This window comes from Fundulus heteroclitus, chromosome 4 (assembly GCF_011125445.2).
Source record: "Fundulus heteroclitus isolate FHET01 chromosome 4, MU-UCD_Fhet_4.1, whole genome shotgun sequence".
Lineage (NCBI taxonomy): Eukaryota > Metazoa > Chordata > Actinopteri > Cyprinodontiformes > Fundulidae > Fundulus > Fundulus heteroclitus.
In genome coordinates this window covers 22662303-22677210 of record NC_046364.1, presented here as the reverse complement: position 1 = coordinate 22677210, position 14908 = coordinate 22662303, and the positions used below count along the sequence as shown (strand labels likewise).

Here is a 14908-nt window from a genome sequence, read left to right as displayed (position 1 = left end):
CAGGGCAATCAGAGGACAAAAAAGCAGAGCAGGAGTAAGCACAGAAGGAAGGAGGTCGGAAGAGCTGTGGACGCTGGATAATAAATAAAGGCATGGCTTTTATGGTGCTCTGACAGGTCCATCTGGTTCAGGCTCGTGTTAGATGTGTCAGGGAATGTGTGAGCTCCGCTGGCACCTCGAAAACCATAAATGACAGTGGAGGATCTTGTAATTACAGAGTCTCTGTGGTTTAAGGGGAAGTAGATTCTTGATTGGGACAAGTCGGAGTAAATCAGAGAGCAAGAGGAAGCTCCTGTCATGTCTAAGGAACAACTTGGAGCATCTAAAATTCTGTGATGGAAAATGTTCCTAATAGTTGGGTAATATTGATAAAATCTACAATTGAAATAAGGAGTTCAAGTCAGAATGTGATTAGTTGATATATATAAAGTGTTGAAAAAGCCTCATCCATTGAAAGTTAGGAAAACTAAAGTGATTACAAAGAGAGATTACAAAGGATTAAACAAATGTTGTGAAAATTATCACTCAGAAGAATAATACAAAAAGTTCCTCTGCATTATTTAAATAGCATAACACCTGTCATCAATATTGGAGAAAATATGAGACATCAGCACAACATTTCGGGAACAGGAAATTTCTCCAAGATTATGAAAAAAGAAAAGATAGAAACTGATCAGGGACAATAGCAACAGATCGGCAGAGTCACAGAAAGAGGTGCATGAATTTCAGACCTGGTGTGTTCTACATGAGAAGAAAATCTTCTTTATTCTCCACCGGCCGGGTATGGAGAATAAAAAGGTAGGAGTGTAAAACATATGACTTTTCTTTGATAGAATGTACCCAGCCTGGTCTAGCTAAAATCTCCCATAACCATGTGGGATGTTTTATGGTCTGATGAAAGCAAACTTCAAGTTATGGGCAAAAGATCCAAAAGGTAAGGTTTCCCCAAAAACAACACTGAGCGCCTCCAAAAGAACATTTGTACTAAAGTACAGCATAATGTTGGTAAAACTTGTACTCTGGGATTACCTTTTTGCTTTTGGATAGATGCGTTTTTTTATGAAGATGGATGAAGTAGTGACCAGTTCTGAATACCAGTACATTTTGATCCAAAAACCTTCAGTTGTCCACTAAAAAGCTGAAGACAAAGGGGAGCTTCATTTTTCAGCATCACTGAGTCAAATCACACAAAAGAAAATTCAAAAGTTTGGCCACAGTCCGGAACTACTGTAGGCCACCTGAAGAGGGCATCACAATCTGACAGAGTTTGATAAAATGCTCACGCTAGAGTGGGCAAATATTACCATGACAACATATGGGATGCTGACAGACTCCAACCAAAGAAGGATGTATGCGAAGTTGATTCAAAAGCTGGTTCAACAAAGTTTTAATAACAGCAGTCCTCGAGTTAAGGCTCTAAAAGGCTTAGTTACCCTAAGGAGTGACAATATTAGAAATCCAAAAACATGCAATAGAATACGATTGCTTTAGAAAATCAATGCACACAATGACTGCGACATTTTTCCACCTGACAACGTTTGGCCACAGCTCAGTGCAGCTCACTTACCAGTCCAGAACACGTTGATATGGCGGCCGAGGAGGCTGACAGGTTGCGAATAAATCCCTGATACAGGCAGTGGTGAAACCCCGCGTCGCCCGTCACCGTGGAGATGCCGTCCGAGCCGACCGTCTGCACGGTGAACCCCGGGCCGGCCACGGAAGATGGAAGCAGTTCCAGGTGCATGTCGTGCCCAAAGGCAGAGAGCTGATAGTGCAAGGAAGGAGACAGGGACCTCCTGCTGCGACGGCTCCTCCTAGTCACATCGTGCGTCAGGTACGCGCCGTCCGAGTCCACCTCCACCGGAGTTACAAACACGTAATCTGAAAGAACGGGAAGTACGAATCAAGTCAGAGTCCCGCAGCACAATACCATCATGTAAAAAGCAACACAGCGTAGCTCATAACTGCAAAGTGTAGAGACCAAGATAAGTAGTTGTCACGTTTTTTTACAAACAGATTTTTGAAAAATTTATTAGATATTTGAGGTTCATAGGAGAACATTAGGTTGCACATTTATTTAACTTTTACTAGTGGCCCAGACCACGCCCAGCCTTTTACCTGTGCACTCTGCAAGACTGGTCTTTCAAAAGTGTGGAAAGAAGTAAGCCATTGTTAAAAACAAGCCACAATAGGTCCTGTCTGAAGTTCTCCACAAGCCATGTAGGGAACATAGAAAAAATGTGGAGGAAGGTGTCTGTTTTTGTTTTTGTTTTTTCAAGACTTAAGATGAAACTTTATACAAAACGCTATGTTCAGTGGGAAAACTAACACTGCGCATCACCATGATAAAACATAGAGGCGGCTGCATCATGCTGTGGGGATGATTTTATTCAGCAGTCAGAGTTGTTGAGGAAAAAGATGGAGCTCCATTCAGGTTCTCCCACTATGGGGGTGGGTGGACCTGATAGACACCGTAAAACCCCAAAGCTGTGTTGGAGGTACTGTGCAAAGCTTCAAAAGGCTACAGCACGTTTCCGATTTTTATTGTTTCTTCCACTACACATAAACTCCCAATAAAAGTTTGTGGTTCTAACTTGCCAAAATGTGGAAAAAAAGGCTCCAGGGGAGTGAATTTATCCTAATAACCCACACAATCTAAGCAGCACAGAGGTACACAACACATGATTTCATTGTGTTTCCTCTCTTTTTAGAGGTAAATCCTTCAGTGCTGGGAGCCTGGGAGTGATGTTGGGACTAAGTCCAAATGTAAATCATCTCAATAATCTTTAAACGACAAAGCAGTCAAGAGAGAACCCTTGAATGGGTTCTCTCTTGGCGCGTTTCAGACTGAATGGATCAATGGAGATGCAAACTTGTCTCAACTGTCCTCTTTGGGAACCGCCGCTCCAGTTCATCCCCATTCTCTCTACAAGCCGGTGGAAGAGCGCCAGCTGGAAGGCAACATCCACAGATGTCAAAAGACGAGCACTCACCGTGATTTAATCCGTGGCTACGGCTGGAGGAATAGCTGGCCGTGACGGAGTGGGAGGCGTGTGTGCAATAAATGTGCAGAGTCTGCAAAAAAGAAGAGAGGGAAAAGAGCCATCAGTGGACAGGTAGCAACAGGTAGGGAGCAGTGCTGCAAACTGGATGCCAGAAAGCGGCGATGAATGGAGTTCCTCTGTTGCAACATGAGTTACACTTGAGCTTAATTTTGGCATCACTTTTCAACACAACGACTGACAACTACGGAGAAGACGCCACTTTGCGGCTGGCAAAAAAAATAATGTTTGCTTCGTTCCACGTTTACGCGTCCGGAGTAAAACAGTGAGAAAGAACTCTTGCCGACATGCCTTGACGATGTTCCAAGTCAAGAAGGTGGAGAGAAACTTGACTGGGGCGCAGCCGACCAGCGGGATGGGTATAGTCCATATCAGTAGAAAAAGGCAGTCCATAATGATGGCACGCGAGCAGACGCACCTCCGAGGTTACCTCCGAAAAGAGCGCAAAAGCGAAAACGAGCGGCGGCAGCGCATAATGCAGCTAAGGCGCATTGTTTGGCGGCTCTGTTCTGCCGCTGCGCTCCGCACTGAGCGCTCAGGTGAAGTCCGCAGCGGAACAGCGGTCAGGAGCGCTCATGTGTACGTGGGAGTTTTCGGAGTGAGATTGTGCGTGTCTTTAACGAGGAGCGGAGTGCCGTGGTGCGGGTTGCCGCGGGAAGAAGCACCGCCTGGGAAGCAGCGCTCAGTCCGGCTGCGGGTATCGGCGTGCAGGATGGTCCATAAGTCAGCTGCAGGCAGCCAATCAGCTCGCAGCATCCTTTACCACGCCAAGATGAAAGAAAAGAGATTCTCCTCCTGGCAGCGAAAACTACGAACGCCGCCCTCGCATGCAGCTCGAGAGTGTATCTTTTCACATTCAACGTTCAACAGGAGGATAATAACTTTGGAGGTTTATTTCTACTCCTCAGATGCTGATAGAAACTGAAAATATACTTTTGTAAGTTCCTTCTATAGGTTCCTGCGTATATGCTTATCTTAATCTAATAATAAGGACAACTAAACAGAATAAGCATTAAACCAGAACCATAGAATTGGGGTCCAGTGTATATAAAAAGGATGTCGGGTAAATCCGTATTTTCGCTGTGAATTTTTGCTAGAATGAATGGACAAATGAATTAAATACATAAATGTAAAAGAGTTTACTGTGGGACTTATCTCCCTAAATTCTTAACAAAATAATATTCACCCTGTGGTATTTCAAGTGTTACTTTGTCCCATTCCTTTTGAAAACGTGTTCATGTACAAGTACAACTAAAATTTGAACTTTTTCCTCCATATTTTCCTGTAACGTAAGCAGGGCCGGATTATCCATAAGGGCCAGTGGGCCAGTGCCCACATGCCAACCATGGGGGGGGGGGGGGGGGGGGGGGGGGGGGCACATGACACATGCTTTAAAAATATATTTTTCATAAATTGTTATATTATTTACTTGAAATTGTTGAAAGACCATGCATTATTCGTTTTGTGAACACTGATGTCACAATAATGATAAATGATAAATAAATCAAGATTTTTTTTATTTCAACATTTTAAAATGAGATATTTGAATATTGCTCACTGCTCATATGCCTACATGTAGTTGTGTAAGTTAGTAAATAGTAAATTACATTACAGAAATCCCCTTGATTATGTCTGATGTTTTTGACCGGACGACAGCACGGGTGGGGGTGGGGGGGTGGGGGGGTGGGGGGGGGGGCTTTGAGGTATATTGCCCAGGGGCACCACATTGTCTTAATACGGGCCTGTATGTAAGTGTATTAGTTTACCAGGATTGTATGTGATCGACCAACACGAAGCAGTGCAAGTGTACTTAAGAAGTGGAAGGAAAACAACTCATATTTTTAGTTAAATCTGATAGGTGTGCCACGCCTTTGTATGCAACCCAGTTTGAACATGTGGAGGAAAGTTCTCTGGTCAGGAAACACAAAATTACAATGAGTTCTATGTGTGGCAAAAAAAATGAAAATAAAAATAAAACTTGCACCAAAGATTCCCACCATCTCCATGGTAAAAGAGTGGTGGGAATCTTTGGCAAGTATTGCAAATTGATGAAATGCCATGTTGTCATAATCTCTGCAACTGCCTACAGACTGTCCCAAAAGGAAACAATGCAGGGGTACCTAAGGAGTACTCATCCACTAACCAAGCTTGAATGTTAAACATACCTTAATAGGATTAAATGTTGGTGTACCAAACAAAAGATGTAACTGGAAACCTGGTAAATTCTACTAACAATACTGCAGGGTTCAACAAACAGACTGGAAACTCTGATGTTTCTAAAGTAAATAGGACAAGACACTCTGTTAAGGCAGTTTTAGTCTGAGTATTTGTTGCCTTACTTGTACACATGTCAGATCCTATAAGCCATGTTTTATCTTCACATGCTGAAAGAGTGCAAGAAATTCGTAAAGCTCGGTCCCTGATGACATCGGTGTGACATAATGAGATCCCGATTAGTACATGAAAACAATTCATTCTCAAAAAGAAGTACAAGGCAAATAAACTTTGGCACATGGAGACAATAAGAAACATCAATCACATTTTAAGACATTAGAAAGCAGGAATAAAAACTATAATATGAAGGGTACTTGTTGTATACAACTAATGGTTTTCTATCGCATGTATATTGGTATCCTTAGTCCAAAGTTAGATATAGAGACGTTTTCCAAACTTTTGACCCAACAGTGTTGAAGGAATATCCTTTGCTCCTTTCTCGGATGGGAAGCAGTATTAACTGTTATATTTAAGCAACTAAAATGGGCACAAAAAAACCTTCACGATTAACAAGCTCTGTTCAATTTAAAGGGTAAACACACTGGACAATGTACTCATTCTGCTTGCTGTAATCAGATGATCTTGTTCAAGGCTGGATGTAGGAAGTCGATAATGTACAACTGTCTGTCTGCACAGATAAATCTGGTCCATAGGATAATATTCTACGGCAGTGCAAGTTATTGTACAGCTAACATCTATTAAGAAGAGGATTTCCCCAATATAATGTGTTAATAATCATAACTGATTGAGCACAAAAAAAAATCAACTCATTACTTACTGACTTTTGAAAAGTAGACCAACTCCTTTATAAAACACGCTGAACCCTCCATAAACCATCTTTATATTGGGCCCTCAGAAGTTCTTAAAAAAAGCCATTAATGTCAACCCACTTTGTAGGCCATGATAAATAAATAACTTAGCACAAAACTAAAAAAAATAAAACATAATTTGGACCCTTAGCTGCAATTAACTACTGACCTATTGGCATCGCATAAGCAGCTGCTGATCGCTATAGAATATGTTGACATATATCACCTAGGTTTTTGTTAGACACAGCACTCTGAGGGTTTACCAACTATACTCTCCTTTGCTAAGAGTTTGCTAAATAATCTGTTTTTATTCGGTTTAGTTTGACCTTGTTGACCCTACCATACTCAGTGACAGAACAATTAGCTGGGGTTTCCAGTGCATGCTCATTCCCTGGCATTTTCTCTTGCTGCGCGGTTCAAGTGTTCATGTAGCCAGTTAGCTTCGGTTTCAGACGTTCATTGTAGCTCCGCTGCTCGCACCGTATACTTTGAAAATAGCTGAGACTTGCGAGAAGCAAACTTTCTGACAAGTTTATAAGAAGAGGAAGGCATCAGAAGAAAGAAAAAAGACCAGAGTGTATTTAAGAGATTCACACGATGTCAAAAGAACAGATAAGATGGTCTTGCGCATGTGTGCAGTTATTCAAAAAGTGACTTGGGCATCTCTTACCTACATTTCTGGAAAAATCGTCCACTATACCTTTAAGGCATTTCAATGTGAGATTCAATGTGAGATCTAGAAAACAGTCGTTAGATAAACGTAATCACTTTATTAAGTCACAAAAGTATCATGCAGATTTATGTACAATTATGCATTTATAAATAAAAAAGAGGGAATGGATGACCTAAAAATACTATCTTCAGAGATCTTACTAATGTTTGAAAAAAAGTAAAAAAATATATATATATATGGCTTTGGTTGTTGATCTTTGTTTTTTTGTTACCGCCACCTGCTGGACTGAAGGTAAAGTGCCAGTTTCTGGACAACTTCCCCATTGGACATTAAACTGATTTAAATCAATTACCTGCTGCCATGGGCTTAAAAGCCTCAGGCTTTCATTTACCCTGGAAAACTAAATTCTAGGGATTTAACTCTGACTTTTAATGGAAAAAAGGGCTATATACTCATTTTCACGCAACCATCCTTTGGGTTTACAGAGATGCAAAAAAACTGAAGATTTCTAATTAGCAACAGATGATTGTACAAAAACACTGTATCAGAGGTCAGAGAAGAATAGGCTGACTGGTTCGCGACAGTAGAAAGACAAAAGAAGCTCAACTAAACACTCACTGCACTCTTCCAACATAAAACAAATAGAATCAAGAAGCAGAGGGGCGACTGCAGCAGAAGACCACATCGGGTGACCCTTCCTCTCAGCTAAGAACTGGAAACGGAGGCAAAGATTTGAACACCTAAACCAAAACTGGTAACAGATTTGAAATTACATCAAAGGAATTATTGTCAAAATCATCCCAGACAGGTTTTTATTTTTTTATAAGCAGCAGGTCAGAGCATGCAGAAGATAGCCAGAGCGTTCAGAATATATTTTGATTGGAGTAATGGGAAATCTATGTTTTATAAATTATGCATTGGTTGTTAAATAACTAAAATGAGCGTCATTCTTGAAGAGCTCTCCCTTAGTTTGTAATCAGATATGCACCCATCCATTGACATTTAACTTTCTTTCTTAATACATTTCATAACTGCAAATAAACTATTGCAGACAGAGAACAGTTTATGTGTTTTCATGAATGGAGATAATTGTTCCAAAACTATTGTCACAAATTCACCTCAAAACCACCAAACAGTCAAGGTGTAAACTACGGATTCCTTTTGAAGCCTATCATACTGGAAGTGTCTTGCCCTCATCTAGTGGTCAGAGTTGAACCCAGTGTTAATGGGTGTTTTTTCTTCCCGCTGTCGCTTCATGCTTGCTCAGTATGAGGGATTGCAGCAAAGCCATGGACAATGCAGACGACTCTCCCTGTGGCTCTACGGTTCCCCAGGAGTGAATGCTGCTTGTCGGGACTTTGATGCAATTAAATGGGTTCCCTTATATAGGAAATCTTTGACCAATCTGTATAATCTGATTGAATTTGACTTTGTAAAGTGCCTCGAGATGACATGTTTCATGAATTGGCGCTCTATAAATAAAATTTAATTGAATTAATCAGAGCTATGATATATGATGGAGCTTGATTATTCAGGGCTTTATACGTGAGGAGAATTTTAAATTCTATTCTTGATTTAACAGGAAGCCAATGAAGGGAAGCTAAAATTGGAGAAATATGATCCCTCTTGTTGATTTTCATCAGAACTCTTGCTGCAGCATTTTGGATCAGCTGAGGACTTTGAAATGCATTTTGTGGACTTCCTGATAGTAAAGAATTACAATAGTCCAGCCTTGAAGTAACAAATGCATGGACTAGTTTTTCAGCATCACCCCTGATATATGAAATATGACAGATTGAACCCCGATCAAAGTATGATTTCTCAAAGCAACCTCTAAGCCAGTTCGCACATTGCCTGGACGGTGAATATAGTTTAGACAAAATTATTTTAAATCAGTAATTTGAAACAATTTTGTATCTAGTTACAAAATGTCTTTATTATGTATAAACTGATGCTTGCCTATCTCAAAGCCAAAAAAAAGGGTCGGAAACCAAAACTGCAAAGGTGTGAAAGCAAAATGTACTAGCACCGTTATTCTTCCTGAGGTTGTATTAAGTAGAAAAATAAAATGCATTATTTTTATGGCACGCAGGAACAGCACTGATCGTATTTCTTGGAGACAGCATTTAAATCCATAGTGACTATACCCGTCCCTAAAAAATATCATGGTAACATTTGTGGTTTTGCATTTTCAATTGTTCTTTTAATCTTAAATTGTTTTCCTTAGGCCTACCCAAAATGAAGGTCTAAGTAGTGAATTCATAGCTAAACTTGAGTTCTAAAAAATGCTTGGTGGCAATGTTTGAGACATCGACTGTGCAGCATGTTATTCTGTGCAGGCCAACGTTTTTCGTTCCATGTCCAGGTGCCAATTATAAAATGCAGTCTTTAAGGGCAAGAGTGTAGCTGATGTGGTTACTGACCCAGAATCTCCTGTAACTGTTGTGGTTTTTCTGTTCATCTGTTTCTTTCTGCAGAAATATCTCACATAGCGAAAACTACTGATGTTTTTATATCCAAAATCTGAATAGTGTTACAAATTGGCACAGTGTTGCTTACTGCACTGTGCTGTGGTGTTGACAGACAACGTGTTTATTTATGGGACACTAAACCAACTGTCTAAAGCCCTTAGCCATCTCTTCTTTTCCCATAATGTCTCTGCCCCAGTTGAGTTATTGAGTTACCAGGGCCTGTCAGACCTGTCTGATGTTAGTTACCCAGAAGAAATGCGACATATCCAGTTGCAGCTGGAAATATAAGTATCTGGATTTTTTCTGGCCAGGGATGGAAATGGGCTTTAAGGATTTAGAGACCACACTGCGACAAGTTCCCCCAAGTCTCCGGCTCTAGGAACAGCACATGGGCTGGAAACAGAGTAGAGTCCCCATGCGAAGAATTGATGGTATTTTAGGACAGTGGAATGTATTTATGCACAGGATGACATCCATTAATCAATTGGTCAGTCAGTCAAACTGTATTCATAGAGCACTTTATTTTAGATGTAACACAGAGTGCTTTAAAGAATAAAAAAAGGTCAGACAGAGCCGCTAGAAACAGGCACATCAAAATTATTAAATTAATTAACCAGCGGTATAAGAAATAAAATGACGATGAAACAAAGAAAAATTAAAAGTGAGAAAAAACAATCAATTATAAGGAAACCAGAACTTTTAAAATGTATTTATTAAACAAGTTCAAACCTCTTAGAATAAACATACAAAATCAAAAATAGAAAATGATAAATCTAATTCTAGGATAATAAAGAACAATATTACCAAAACACATGAAAGTACTTGGCATAACATTGAAGAAGTTATCAAATCCCATTTATTTACATAGCACATTTAAGAACACACATAAAAAACAATCAACAATAATTTAATGAAAACACTGTGCAAATTAAGAAAAATAAACAAAATTTCTCACACTGTGTTTAAAGCCAGTGAGTATAAATGTGTTTTAAGAGGAGATTTAAAAACACCAAGAGTTGAGGCCTGTTTAATATGAAAGGTCAGCTGCTTCCACAGTTTAGTAACTACAACAGAAAAAGCCCAATCACCTCTGTGGATCAGCCTGGACCTTGGGACAACTAAACACAAATGGGCATTAGATCTAAGGGATCTAGAGGGCACATAGGGTGTAGGAGATCAGACAAACATATAGGTGCCACCCCATTTAGGGCCTTATAGGTCGACAATAACATAAATTTTAAAACGAACAGGGAGCAAGTAAAGAGAAGCAAGCACTTGTGAAATATGCTCACAATTGTTTTGTTCATGTTAAGAGGCGAGCTGCAGCATTCTGAACCAACTGCAGTCATGAGAGGCAGGCCTGGCTTACACCAACATACAGAGAAATGCGGTAATCGATTTGGGAGCTGATAAAAGTGTGAATCATCTGTTCAAAATCATTAACCAAAAAAAACCCAACAATGCAGCTTCATTGCTTGATGAATATTGTGCTGACGTCACTTCTTTTTTTGCTGTAAGGTGTATTGTGTCACTTCCTGTTGTCACGGTGAGAATTGCGGTTTTGGTATTCCATACTCTCTCGTTTTTATTGTTAATCTCTTTTCAGTGACATCTATCTGTTTTTAACGCATAAGCACTTTTAAAACATTCTGTGTTGCTGCATTTCACGTTTGGGAAGTCTTCGTGTTTCACACGGGTTGCTTTTCTCGGTGTGGTAAGAGGTCGCTAGCCTAGCTTTAACCTAGCCTAGCTTTAGCTCCACAATGGCTTCCTCCCCTACTCTTTCCTCCACTTCTCCGTCTCTGTCTAAGTCTCCCTCTATCTCCTGCTCTCTGTGTCTGATGTTTAGTTATTCCTCTGCCTCCTTTAGTGATAATGGTACATGTAATAAATGTAGTGTTTTTGTAACTTTGGAGGCGAGGGTGTCAGAATTGGAGACACGGCTCCGTGCTGTTGAAAAACCAGCTGACAGCCGCCCCTTAGCTAGCCCGGAGCCACATAGATTAACTTCACATAGCGGTTCTCCAGCAGCACCACCCGAGCAGCCGGGTAACCAGGCCAGCTGGGTGACGGTTCATAGGAAGCATAGCTCTAGATTCCATCCCCAAGGTCACCACCGACCCATCTGCATTTCTAACAAATTTTCCCCACTCAGTGACATACCCGCTGAGAAGCTGACTCTGGTGATTGGAAGCTCCATAGTCAGAAACATGGCACTAGAGACACCAGGGACCATAGTCAAATGCCTGCCAGGGGCCAGAACAGGTGACATCAAATCCTACCTGAAACTGCTGGCTAAGGATTATTGTTAATACAGTAAGATTGTTATTCACGCTTGTGGTAATGACACCCGGTTACGCCGATCGGAGGCCGCTAAAGTTAGTGTTGCTTCGGTGTGTAAGTTTGTTAAAACAATGTCGGACTCTGTAATTTTCTCTGGTCCCCTGCCTGATCTGACCAGTGATGACATGTTTAGCCGCATGTCATCATTCAACCGCTGGTTGTCTAGGTGGTGTCCTGAAAACGACGTGGGCTACATTGATAATTGGTGAACTTTCTGGGAAAACCTGGTCTGATCCGGAGAGACGGCATCCATCCCACTTTGAATGGTGCAGCTCTTATTTCTAGGAATCTGGACGGATATATTAGTTCTCCTAAATGCTGACAACCCAGGGTCCAGACCAGGAAGCAGAGCCGTAGTTTAACACGCCTCTCTGCAGCTTCTGTGCTGTTACCCACTCATTACCCTATTGAGACAGTGTCTTTCACTCAGCCAAAACTAGACAGATAAAAAACAGATCTAAAAGGAGCAAATCATAAAAACCTAATAAAAATCAATATGACTCAACTTGAACCAAAAAATAAAACAATTAAATGTGGTCTTTTAAATATAAGGTCTCTCCCTCCAAAGACTTTGTTAATTAATGAATTGAATTCTGATAATCAGATTTATTTTTGTCTCACAGAAACCTGGCTACAACAGGACTACGTTAGTATAAATGAGTCAACTCCCTCCAATTATTTAAATATCCACATTCCCAGATCTATCAGAAGAGGAGGAGGAGTAGCAACCATCTTTAAGTCTGATTTAATAATTACTCCCAGGCCAATTAATAACTACAATTCTTTTGAACATTTAACCCTCAGTTTCCCTCATCCAAACTGCAAAGCAATGAAACCTCTTCTATTTGTTGTTTTGTATCGTCCACCAGGCCCTTACTTTCAATTTTTGGATCAGTTGTCAGACTTCTTATCTAATTTGGTGTTAAACACTGACAAGATTATTATAGTGGGGGATTTTAACATTCATTTTGACACTGAATGTGATAACCTTAGTGTAGCCTTTAAAACTATCCTAGATTCAATTGGTTTTGCTCAAAATGTGCATAAACTGACGCACTCTTGCATACATACTTTAGACCTTGTGCTGACATATGGCATTGATTGTGAAGAATTAACAGTATTTCCTCACAACCCTGTCCAATCAGACCATTTTTAATAACCTTTGAGTTAAATTTACCTGAGTTCTCCACCCCCAAAAGAGGGTTCCATTATAGTAGATCTTTATCAGATCATGCTGTATCAAACTTTAAAGAGTCTGTCCCCCTTTTAACATCCTCAGTATATCAGAAATATCCTGCAGATGACAGCAGTGCTGTTTCTTCCCATTCACAGATAGACGCTTTTGTTAACGGTGTGACTTCCTCGTTGCGTTCTGCATTAGACAGTTTAGCTCCCTTCAAAAAGAAGGTGATTATTCACAGGAAGCTGGCTCCCTGGTTTAATTTAGAGCTGCATTATTTGAAGCGCAATGTTAGGAAATTGGAGAGAACATGGCACTCTACATATCTAGAGGAATCCTACCTAATTTACAAAAACAGTCTACTGTTGTATAAAAATACCCTTCGCAGAGTTAGAGCAGCATATTTTTCATTATTAATTGAGGAGAATAAAAATAATCCTAGATTTCTCATTAGTACAGTTGCCAAACTTACCCAGAGTCATTGCACCGTTGATCCATCCATTCCCTTAGCTCTTAGCAGTAATGACTTTATGGGATTCTTCATAAATAAAATTGATTCCATTAAAAACAAAAATAATTGGCATCTTCCCAAACATGATTACCTCGTCCTCAGTAAGTGAGGCAGCGTTGGAGTAATCTTTAGAACCTGCGCGGTATTTGAACTGTTTAGAAGCAGTAGAGCTTTCTGAGCTATCTAAAATGTTAGGTTCATCTAAGCCTTCTACCTGTATGTTAGACCCAATCCCAATCAAGTTATTTAAGGAGGTATTGCCTTTGATCAATTGGCCTATTTTAGACATGATTAATCTATCCTTATTAAATGGATATGTACGCTTTTAAAGTAGCTGTTATTAAACCTTTACTTAAGAAACCTTCTCTTGATCAAGATGACAGACCTATATCTAGTATTCTTTTCCTATCTAAAATTCTTGAGAATTGAGAATGTGAACATTTACAAAGTAATGACGTATTTGAAGAGTTTCAGTCAGGCTTCAGAGCTCATCATAGCACTGAAACAGCTCTGGTGAAGGTCACTAACGATATTCTCATGGTCTCAGATAATTGACTTGTGTCTGTACTTGTCCTGTTAGATCTCAGTGCTGCGTTTGATACAGTTGATCACAATATTGTCCTAGACAGACTTGAACATACTGTAGGGATTAAGGGGAAAGCATTAGGCTGGTTTAAAGCGTATCTGTCTGACAGATTCCATTTGCTCATGTTAATAATAAATCTTCTTCAAACTCTAGGATCACTTGTGGAGTGCCACAGGGTTCAGTCCTTGGGCCAATTCTCTTTACTATATATACAGCATATATGTATGCTTCCGATTGGCCAAAATTATCAGACAGCATGGGATTAATTTACACTGGTATGCTGATGACACTCAGCTATATTTATCCATAAAACCTAACGAATCCAATCAATTACTTTGACAACAGGCATGTCTTGATGACATTAAAGCACACAAGTTCAAACTGTTAAAAGACAGCAGAACTTGCAATAATGGTGGAAGGTCCATAGGCTGAGGAATTAGTCATCCAAGATTTTGCATTTTTTTAATGAAAACCCATGTTAGATGGTAGTAAAATGATATACTTCATAATAGTATAAATATAGGAAATAAAAGTTTTTGAAATTTATATAAAATAATGAACTTAAAGAGATGATAAATAGCTATAAACGTCAGCTAAAGGCTAGACTGAATAGATGCATTCTCATTTTGCTTTTAAAAACATCCAAACTCTCAGCTGCCCTCAGCGCTTCAGGAAGAATGTCCCACAGATCAGGATCGCAACAGGACAAAGATGCCTCCCCATCTGTTTTAGTTCTCACTCTAGGTACCGACAGAAGAACCTTTCCAGAAGAGCTGAGGACCTGAAGCGTTATGATTCTGTCCGTCTGTCTGCTCTCTCACTCTCCTGCTGCATCCACTGATCTTTTCCACCTATTATCATCTGGCAGCTTCTGTTCAACTTCCTTTATATACTGAGCTTCAACAGTCTCTCTCCCTGCCAGACTGTCGCAAGCCCTCGGTGAGTAGATGGTCAGCATTCTTCATTGCCTGTCCTGCCAAGATCTCGACTTTGTTCTCA

General features: G+C 40.1%; 1 protein-coding gene across 1 annotated transcript; it reads right to left on the bottom strand.

The window, feature by feature from the left end:
• Positions 1-1445: 1445 nt before the first annotated feature.
• LOC118562812 (A disintegrin and metalloproteinase with thrombospondin motifs 18-like) lies at positions 1446-4153 on the bottom strand. Its single transcript, XM_036135682.1, has 3 exons — positions 3354-4153; positions 2994-3075; positions 1446-1881 (listed from the first exon to the last, which is right to left on the bottom strand). The coding sequence occupies exons 1-3, from the start codon at positions 3453-3455 to the stop codon at positions 1550-1552; spliced, it is 516 nt and encodes a 171-aa protein (XP_035991575.1). The 5' UTR covers positions 3456-4153; the 3' UTR covers positions 1446-1549.
• Positions 4154-14908: the final 10755 nt, after the last annotated feature.